This window comes from Clarias gariepinus, chromosome 4 (genome assembly GCF_024256425.1).
Source record: "Clarias gariepinus isolate MV-2021 ecotype Netherlands chromosome 4, CGAR_prim_01v2, whole genome shotgun sequence".
NCBI classification, from domain to species: Eukaryota; Metazoa; Chordata; class Actinopteri; order Siluriformes; family Clariidae; genus Clarias; species Clarias gariepinus.
The window spans coordinates 10,550,343-10,560,610 of record NC_071103.1 but is presented as its reverse complement, the minus strand read 5'-3'; the positions used below and the strand labels follow the sequence as shown (position 1 = coordinate 10,560,610).

Sequence of the window (10,268 nt, the reverse complement as noted above, 5' to 3'; positions counted from 1 at the left end):
GTGTAAGCACTGGGGTAAAGTTGGTGTGCAACCTTTTGTTTAACTTTTCATTTAATGCGTCTCTTTTTTCATCCTGCTCCTGCTATCACTAGCACTGTTTTGGTTTGTGTGGGCCATGATAAAAATTGAGCTCTAAAAAGTGATGCACACGTTGAGGAGAGAAGACACGAGATCTGTCAAACTGTGAGCTTTATTTGTACAGTGTTTTTAATCAGTAGACATTGTCCCAAATTAGCTTTACAGGGATTTGGAGTTGGAATTAGATACCCATTTAACATACCAAAGGTAAGGGAATTTATGGGAAAACTTGAAGCAATCTATTAAAAAACTTCAATTATACGGTAAATGATAACAGTAGTTAATTTTAATTCTAACATACACTAACATTACAGAATAATACTGTTAACACAAACCTTCTTATATAAAGTTCCTAAATGACTATAAAAGTAATTGATTTTAAAGTAAACAGAATATATAGTAAAATAATAGTAATAAGTTTTGATAACGTTCTGATTTGTGTTTAATAATGACATTCAAGATACTAAGAATAATTCATTTTATGCAATGCATCACAGTTCCTTGAGGGCACAGAGAGCAGGAAGGGCACTCTTTCAGTTAGCATTTAAATACACAGACAAGAAATATTCTGGAAAATCCTGTCTGCAGTTGTAACTTGGCCTCACCCTGTGTGCAGTTTTTAGTCCCTGGTCAATAACAGCACAGAAATTAGTTTATGATCTAATAAATAAGTATAGCTATAAACTTGCAAAGTAGAGTTATTGTTATAATTTTGATTATGTACACAGTATGCAAACAAACCACATGATCTGCAATCCATTACTCATCCTGTGAGATTCTGTATGTGATGACCTGAATTTATTTCTACTTGAAAAATATGAGTTTTTTTTTTTTCAATTTTAATATATTTTTTATTATCATTTATATCGACAGTTTTGTTATCAATATCATAAATGCCAAATTGCCAATGGCAATGTTTCTAGAGGACTTATACTCAATGACAAACGTCTTGGCAACTTGGGATTTAGGCAATTTTTAACCTCTGCCCGGCCCACCTGAGAAGTCAAAAACATCCCCTTTGTTATAAACAATGCCGTTTTCTTGGTGTCTAACCTTTATCCGTTTAAAGCATTTGGCAGATGCCCTTATGCAGAACAACTTACAGTAACAGTACATTTATATCATTATACATCTGAGCAGTTGAGTGCTAAGGACCTTGCTTAAGGTCGCAACAGCAGTAGTTTGGCAGTGCTGGTGTTTGGGCTCATGACCATCTGAGCCACAGCACAATGTTTTCACAATGTTTCAGAATTGCGTGTCTTGCCAAATGCTCACAGACCACGTTACTCACAATCCAAGGTTCCACTGTATATTTATTTACAGAACATCAAAACAATTGTTATGGCAGTACGTGCTAATTGGAATACTTTTTTTTATTATTCTATAATGTCACATAACTGTTACTACATCACTACATGTTTTCAATCACCACTTTCACAAGCTTTCTAAGACTTATCATGGCAGTTATTAGGAGACTTTAAAGCATCAAAGTTAAACAAAACTAAAACAGTTCATCCTCCTGCATTACACAGCACTTCTAATACACTTAGCTTTTTTCAAGGCTGTGATTTCTTCGAGTAGATTCTTGTTTTGATTTTCTAGCACAGCGACACGATTCTCCATCAATCTTATCCACTCTTTCTTCTTCCGCCTAAACGCCCGGGCAGCTTCCCTGAAAGAAATAACAAAGACACTTCAATGTGCATGATCACATTTAACTTCACTTTAAGAGCCACTTCAGAAAAAAAAAAAAAACTTCTTAATTTTAAGTTAGACTGAAGCAAACTGTCTGGTTTCTGACTGAACAGGCAATGTTCCTCCAAACCCACCAATCACATTAATCCTTATTAAATTAACAGAATAGTTTTATTCTCTGGGATAACAACATTATACCAATTATTTTTTACTAGATATAAAAAAAATCTTCATTTTAAGATTGCAACTAAAGTACAGTATTACATTCAAGCTACTTTCTTAAAAGTGATTCACTGAGGCAGGACAGAGTCCCCACAGGTTTCCAAGAAATTGCAAGTTCTGTTCACTTTAATAGGATCAGCTGATTATATGATAGCAGCAGAGTGCATAAACTTATGTATGTACAGATCAAGGCCTTCTGTTAACATTCCCAACAAACATTAAAAAGTTGTGATCGTAGTGAATCTGACAGTAGTCTAGTCGTTGGTATGTAATTGACTGTTCTGAAGTCAAGTGCAGTTTTTCCAGTTAACTGTCCAGTTTTGTTGAGCCTGTGCACATTAAAGCCTCAGATCCCAGATGTTGGCTGATAACTGATTGAACTAATGAGATCTTCTTCTGTTTTACTTCATCTGTCTCATTGGTCAGTGTGTAAACAATTAAAGGAAAGACAGTGTGTCACTATGGTTCTACACTATGACTACAGAAAAATGGGCCTCATAGTTTTTGTGCAATAGGGCAACATGCACTACTATAAAACTGGCAGCGATATGTACAGTAGTGTGTGGTGTGTTAAGTACAGAAGTAGAGTATGCTACCTGTTCTTTTTCATACGGAGCTCCCTCTTGCGTGCAGCCTCCTCAGGATGTTTCTGAGAGCTGTGCGGAGGGCTTGATGAGCTCTCCATCGCTACACCATGCTGCAGGCCGACAGTGGGAGACCAGCTCTGAAGTGCTGACACGTCTCCAGTAGCAGCTAGAGTTACCCACATACCAACAAACAAAACCACAGTCAAGTGCACATCCTATATTTGTTCAAACACTTTTTCACTTATTCTATACCTGAATATATCACCTAATGTGCCGATGATAAGACTAAATTATTTGAACCTTGTATTTTTATTTATAAACAGCAAAGTAATAAATATTGATGTAAAAATTCAACTGGAAAAAGAGAAGGTGTACAAAACAGCATAAATCATAAAAGTGAATTTAGAGCAATTTTTTTTTTAATAACTTGATTGTTTATAAAATAATTTACACAGGTGATTCCCAACCCTGGTCATGTTGTACCGGCTTTACCACATGCATGTTGCTTTAGGAAGGGAACATAAATTATGAATTAAACAGTATGTGACTGGTTTGATCAGCTGTGTTTGAGCAGGGACAACAACAACAAGAAAACAGAGGTACTCCCATTACAATAAACCTACAATGTTGTTTTTTTAATTGATTGAGTGAGATGAGTGAGATTTTTTCTTGCCATCCTATTAGGTAGACTAAATATCCTTTTTTTTAAAAAAAAAAAAAAGATGTACTAGTACATCCATTCACTCACTGTGATAGTCATTACATACTGTACACCTACCCATGTCAGTTTACTGCATATTCACTAATTAATTACAAATACATGACAATATATTAAATGCTGTCAATTTACCTTTCACATACTGCAAAATAATCCTTTAAATCATAGCATTGTACTGTAGCATTACTATTAATCAACTGATATTGTGAAAAAAAAATATTATAATAATAATTAATACTGAAACGTATCTAGCGCGAGCCCCCCAATTTTTTTCCTGGATTTTTTTTTTAAATATAGTCTTACATTCCTGGCCTCTGTTGGAGCTGTAGACGGCGGGTGCTTGAACACAATGCCGAGCAGTATTTTTAACTGACAACATTTCTGCAATCATTATAGACATTGGTGGAGATGGATAACGCAGGTTTTTCCTGGAACACACAAAAATTTGTTTGATATGTTTTTTGACAGTATAGTTAGGTTATAAATAAAACAAAAAGCAAACTGTTTTGTTTAAATCTGTTACCCGTTGGAGCTGCCTGGAACAAAGATATCTTCTGTATACATCTCATTTTTATAGGCCATTGATGCTTCCTAAAAGACAATCAATGTTTTATCATTTTTGAAAAAGCAGTCTTGTAATGGAATCACAATAGACACAATATTTACACAATATATATACCTGATAAGGCATCTATAAAATCTACCAGTACACAGAAATGAGAAGAGATTGCTCAAGGGGATTCCTATATAAATAATTGGTTTCATTTAGAAAATATGCGCGCTATGTCAGTAAAAATCCAAGACTAGTGCGAAACTATAGAAGAGCAGATCTGCCAAAATAATTTTTTTTTTAAACTTATTATTTATGCATAAAAATATAAGCCCCAAATATGTCTATATTCTTTATTGTTTTTTGTTTTTTATAAAACCACAGGGAAGTTTAACTATATGTATCATGCGGAATCCCAGGTGTTATAATAACCAATAATTACACTAACTGTTGGCCGCAGCATGAGTGAAAGTATGTCAGTATGGTCACTGTACCAGAGGAGAGAGCAGCTACCTGCCAAAACCCACATTCAAAACCAGTCGGATAACGTTATTCCATTTTTATTCAACACTTTGTCACACTTAATAAAAGTCATTCCAATGGCATGGTGCAGATTGCTGAAGCTTGTCAAATTGCCATGACTGTGTAACGCAATTCTGCACATGCTCACTGCAGGGCTTATAATACCTGATATGGTGGAAAATCTTGAGTGGTGATAGAATTCATTTCTGTGTAAACTAGAAGAGAAGGATCTTCTGTATCCATGAGGGTGTTTCTTTTACTGTAAAATAAACAAACATTTGATAAACGAATATTAAAACTGTATTTTTAGTAAACTATTAGAAAGAAATGACTGCATATACAGGTTTGTGTACAATATATATAAATGTTAACTGCATGATTAATACATCTGTACATTGAGAAATATATAGTTTGGCCCATAAATATTTGGACAGTGATGATTATTAATTAACTAATTATTTATTTAATAGTTGTACATCACCAACATCTGTGGCTGTTATTTACAGGGTTGGGTTGCCAGCACTTGGAGGGTTTAACCAAACAATAACATCTCAACAAACTAGCATAAGTGGAAGCGTAAGGAATACTTCTTAATAAATGGATCCAAGTCCTTTGTAGACTGCTTGAAGTTTGTAAACCATTTTATAAAACTTTCCGGTCCTTAAGCGTTACCAGTTGTTTGCATCTTCAGGTACACCCTCTGTATTTATTTTCATTAAAGTGTCTCTTGATTGTAGACATCAATACAGCTATCTCATCCAGAGTGTTCGTGACTGGGTCAGGTGATGTAAAGAGGGTTTTCATATCCAAGGAAAGAATTCTGTAATCATAATCATATTAGTGTTCCATGCATTTTTGAGCTGCTGTTGTTGAGATCACCGTTGCCTTCCTTCCTTTTTAAGAATGTAAAGCTACATGATCAGCTACCAAATGCAAATGTAGTGCTTGGAATCACTTTGAGACCTTTTATGTCCTTAATTCGTCATGAAATACTGAGGAAACAAGCTGCACCTGGTCATGGAACCTTATCGGTTACTATATGATGATGGGCCTTCGTACAAAATATCTAAGTTCTAAATGGTTAAAAAAAAATAAAAATAAATAAATAAATAAAGCTGAAGGTTTACACCTCTATCTGTTCCGCTTCATGAATTTACCTTTGGGGGTAATAATCAATCATTTAATCCATCAATCCATCAATGTCACTTATAGTTATATAATGTTAGCTCCTGTAACTGATCCTAGTCTTACGTGACATTAACAGAGAAAACAAGCTAACATAGTTAAAGACTCTGACTTCCACATGCTTTTTAAATTACATACAGTCCTCGATTTCTAAAGATGCAAATAAAGATGCCTCATTGGTACAAGTCTTTTTTTGTTCCACAAAAATAACCGAAAATATATGTATTTTTAAAAGGCCACAACACAATTATTTACAACACAGGTGGAAACAAGGAAATTACAGATTATGTCATTTTGTTTTGATTTGCTTCTCTCTCAACGCTGCACAATGACATGTCAGTGGAAGGTGAGCTCTTACCCTAACAGACTGCGGGAGTTCAGACCAGGAGTGATCGGTTCGCACTGAAGCTCATTAATACTTATTGAATGTTTAGCGTCACTTTGCTGTGACGTCACGTGCAGCGTGCCTTTACGTCACGATAAAGTCAAGAACCGTTTGCCGCGAGCTTTTCGTTTGTATCGGCGGTTGAATTATAAACTGATTAAAAAAAATGTTCAGTATATCAAGAAATCAACAGTTTTAATTGATTCAACAGTCATTTTACTGACCTTTCCACTTCAGCCCTTTTTCCGCAAAAAAAGCGAGTTCACACAGGTGAGGAAATTCAGTTTCCCCATGTTTTCCGGTTTCCCCGAGTCAAACCATGACGTCACCCGCGTCCTGACGCTGTAAACAAATATTTTGTCGGTTTTTCTCTCAATTTTATGTTTTATTGAACTTTTTGAATTAAAGTAATAATCTGTGCATAAATAATATATATATATATATATATATATATATATATATATATATATATAAATATATATATATATATATATATAATATCTATCCATACTACCTATGTATACTTCAAAACTTAACAATATAAAAATGTTAATACTTTATACATACTACATTAACGGTAGCACGCTCATTCAGCTCAACACATTTAAAATAACTATAACTATGGCCAGGAGATGGCGCCACAGGATAGGCAACATTCCTTATCCTACACTGCATTTTCCATCATCACTCAGATTGGGACTTCATACTGCTCCACATCGGCCTTTGCTTGGACAAAGTGGTTGGTACCCTACTATTAATAAAAGAAAAGCCCACAATGGTCTTTGAAATAATATAAAACTGGCAAAAGTAATAATAAATAATTTAATGGATACTAAATAATGACAACAAATTAGATAAAAAATAAAGGAAAGAAAGAAAGAAAGCAAAAAAGAAAGAAGGTTGTTTAGCCCAAAGTAATTATAATAAAACTAATGTGAGTTAATGTGCTTTGTAATGTATGTGAAATAATCAAATCATTAGCAGCGGGGTTTCTGGAAATTCAGATTGGCTATTTTTCCCCGGTCGGGTGCACCTGTTCAAATGTATGTTTATAAACTTTGTTGAATTAAACTAATAAGCTGTGCTTTTTTTGGATTTTTATCTGTATTTTTAAAAATAATTCACACATTTTAAATTGCTGTTAATTAATTATTTGCTAGGAAAATACTGACAACGCAACTAAAAGACTTAACATAGATTAGCTGTGTGACAATAGATGTTGATATTGATTTATTTTTTATTGTAACACAGCCCCGCGGATTCATAAACAGACAAAGCGGCGGAAGGACATGGTTGCTAGGCAACCCAACCATGCTGGCAAAAATAGCGAACGTGCTACACCTGGCTGGTAGACTACTTAAGCCCCCAGAAACCAGGCCACCATGTGCGAACATTAGGTAGCACCAGTAAGGTGATAGGGTCAAGACAAAGGCAAAGACAGGAACGGCAAACGCGTGAGTCCTCACCAACTCAAAGAATAAAAGACAAAGACAAGGCAGCTGCTTAGGCTGTGTCTGATCCAAGGCTCCATTTCTAAAAGAGAGAGAGAGAGAGAGAGAGATTATAAAAGTCACCTAAGTAAAGGGTCACAGTGATAAGGTGGTGGTTACACAACACGTACAGCAAAGAACACAAAAAAAAAGAGGAAAAGAAAACTATCATTTCTGAGCACAAATTTAGATTACAATAATCAGGGAAAGAACCAGACACAAGGTGGCACGCGAGGATGTACTGTAAGTGCGTCTCTCATCATAGTTAGAATACATACCCCTTTTTGAGTTGCGAGTTAATAAAATAGGCACTCTTTAGTGCGGTGTAGTGCTCACGCAAACCAATTATTCCCCGGGGAAATAAACACACGTTGCACACACTCCACAAGCTCAACACTCCCCTTTACATTTACTGTAGGCATTTTGGCATAAAATTTTTATCTCATTATACACCCGAGCAGTTGAGGGTTAAGTGGCAACTTGGTGGTTGTGGGGTTTGAATCTACTGTAGGATCTTCCGAACCATAGTCCAATGCCTTAACCACTGAGCTACTCCTGGCCCTTTAAGTCCTGTGTTGGTGCTAGATATCGTATAGAAGCATCCCTTCATAACACTAAACATATTTAAAATACTTTGTAATTGATTATAGCAAGTAACTTAAGGGTAGCCTATGGGGGAACATGATTTCCTGAAATTCATGATATATGGTTACCAAGTTCCTGTCCCTCAAAGTGATTTACATTCCAGGGCATATAAAGGTGAAAGCAGACTTGCTGTCCAGACAGGCAGTGACACATGGGGAATGAAAACCCCACCCCGAAGTAATCAGTCATAACTCATTCGACTAGGGGGATTGCCTTATCTACTGTATTGCGCTGGCAAGAGGAGTCCCCTTGCAGCAAGTATGTGATGCGGCAGGTTAGTCCTCTCTGCACACATTTGTTAGATTTTATAGTTTGGATGTTAGCTTTTTGCATAATGTACATGCTCCCTCGGTTATATGTAAGCTAATCGGTCAATACGCTTCGACTGCTTAATACAAATGAACTGAAGACAATTTTTAACAAAGACAAAGCTGTTTGTTCTTGTTTGGGCATACACAAAACCTTTGATTTAATGGAATTTGTTTTTGTGAACTACTCACCCCTTTTTGTGAGACTAAGCAAGACATGAACAGATGTAGCCCACCAAGTAATTTGAAGTGCTATTTGAAGTGCATTCTTCTTTAACAGAACTGAACACTGTCATTCAACTCATTCTTTAATTTAGGATTTAACTTGAGGCAAAAAAAAAAAAAAACTCATTGATGCTTACCAAATATGCAGGTGTATTATGCAGCATCAAAAAAAAAAAATTAATAATTAGTAATTATGTAACAACAACAACAACAGTTAGTTGTTATTTTAGGACACAAGTCAGCCTTTTTAGAACAGTTCTTGCAAGTATTGTGCATTTGCAAAACCCAACAAGCACCATGATAAAACTGGCTCTCAGGAAGACCTTCTCAGGAAAATAAGACCAACACCTACCTCTGCTGCAAAAGAGAAGTTTATTAAGAGTCACCAGCCTCGAAAATCACCAATTAACAGCATTCATATATCAATGCGAATTCCTATATTCCTATTCCTATAAGAAATAAAGAAAATTATTCATTTCACAGCCCAAAATATTCATATAAAAAACATTTTTAAATATAAAGTAAAAATGAACCAAATTAACCTACAGTTTACCTTTGAAAAAAATCATGATTGGTGTTAGAAGAAAGACGAACCAGGAGCAGGGGGGCTCATGTGTAGGATGACACACACATGTGCGCACACACACGCACACTATCGGAATCAGTTCTCTCTGGTGAGTATCTGGTTACTGAAATCTTTTTTTTTGCATGACTTTTATAAGGAAACACTTTAATGACATTTGCTTTTGCTTCTTTTTGAGGATTTAACGGAAATGTGACATTGCATTGATCCAATGTGTGTGTGTGTGTGGGGGGGGTCACCACCCCAAGCCACCCCTCCAGAACCCCCCTGATAGATACACATTGGAAATTGCAAGTTTTAAATTTGAAACTATTGCTTAAGAATTGTTAAACAAGCCGTTCTTAATTTAAATGTCATTAAAATAAATCAGTATCACATCTATCGTCATGCAGCTAAAATACGTGAAGTCTTACAAATAGTAGTTCCATTGTCTGGATTTGTCCTGCAAATCATCCATTAGCAGCTATTTAAAATGTCTCAGTTATCTATAAAAATGCACAGCTAACAAGGAGACATCCGCTTATTCTGCACAGATTATTTGTTGAATTTAAGATTTCTTAAAACCACATAAAAATGAAAGTGAAACAGTGAAAAAAAGTAAAAAGTGAAAGATGCAATAAAATAAACAGATTTTTCCCCCTTATAGCATTTCTTGCTTTAACTGGTGAAAAGCACTATATTTTCGATTCAGATGCAAACCATAAAAGCACAGTAAACTTTTAAAAAACAGGAATCTACATCACAGCAAAATGACACAACATGTGACATCAAAGTAAAGTAATGCAACACATGACATCACAGTAAAATGGCGCAACACGTGACATCACAGGAAAGTGATCCTTTGACACGTTAAGTTGGTATTCATAAGAGCTTCAGAGCGAACAGATCACACTTGGTCTGAACTCCTGAAATCTCATCAGTTAAGGTAAGAGCTCCGGCACCTTCCACTGACATGTCATTGTGTGACATTGCAGGTAATGGAGATGAAAAGGAAATCAAAACCAAATGGCATCTTTCTCAATTTCCTTAGTACTACTTTCATCCACCAGTGTTAATAGCATTTTGGACATTTTTC

At 35.5% G+C, this 10,268-nt stretch overlaps 1 protein-coding gene and 1 long non-coding RNA gene across 2 annotated transcripts; both read right to left on the bottom strand.

Annotated features, from left to right (window-relative positions):
* Positions 1-1,394: 1,394 nt before the first annotated feature.
* On the bottom strand, positions 1,395-2,742 carry LOC128520843 (cAMP-responsive element modulator-like). Its single transcript, XM_053495261.1, has 2 exons — positions 2,592-2,742; positions 1,395-1,750 (listed from the first exon to the last, which is right to left on the bottom strand). The coding sequence occupies exons 1-2, from the start codon at positions 2,678-2,680 to the stop codon at positions 1,603-1,605; spliced, it is 237 nt and encodes a 78-aa protein (XP_053351236.1). The 5' UTR covers positions 2,681-2,742; the 3' UTR covers positions 1,395-1,602.
* Positions 2,743-3,819: 1,077 nt separating this feature from the next.
* LOC128520896 (uncharacterized) lies at positions 3,820-6,020 on the bottom strand. The gene is made up of 3 exons (XR_008357965.1): positions 5,916-6,020; positions 4,538-4,631; positions 3,820-3,891 (listed from the first exon to the last, which is right to left on the bottom strand). It is a non-coding gene; the product is annotated as an uncharacterized LOC128520896 (long non-coding RNA).
* Between the last annotated feature and the right edge of the window lie 4,248 nt (positions 6,021-10,268).

Coding starts and splice junctions, on each gene's coding strand:
- LOC128520843 (XM_053495261.1), bottom strand. CDS start 2,680: ATGGAGAGCTCATCAAGCCCTCCGCACAGCTCTCAGAAACATCCTGAG. Junction 1,751..2,591: donor CTCCGTATGAAAAAGAACAG/GTAGCATACTCT, acceptor TATTTCTTTCAG/GGAAGCTGCCCGGGCGTTTA.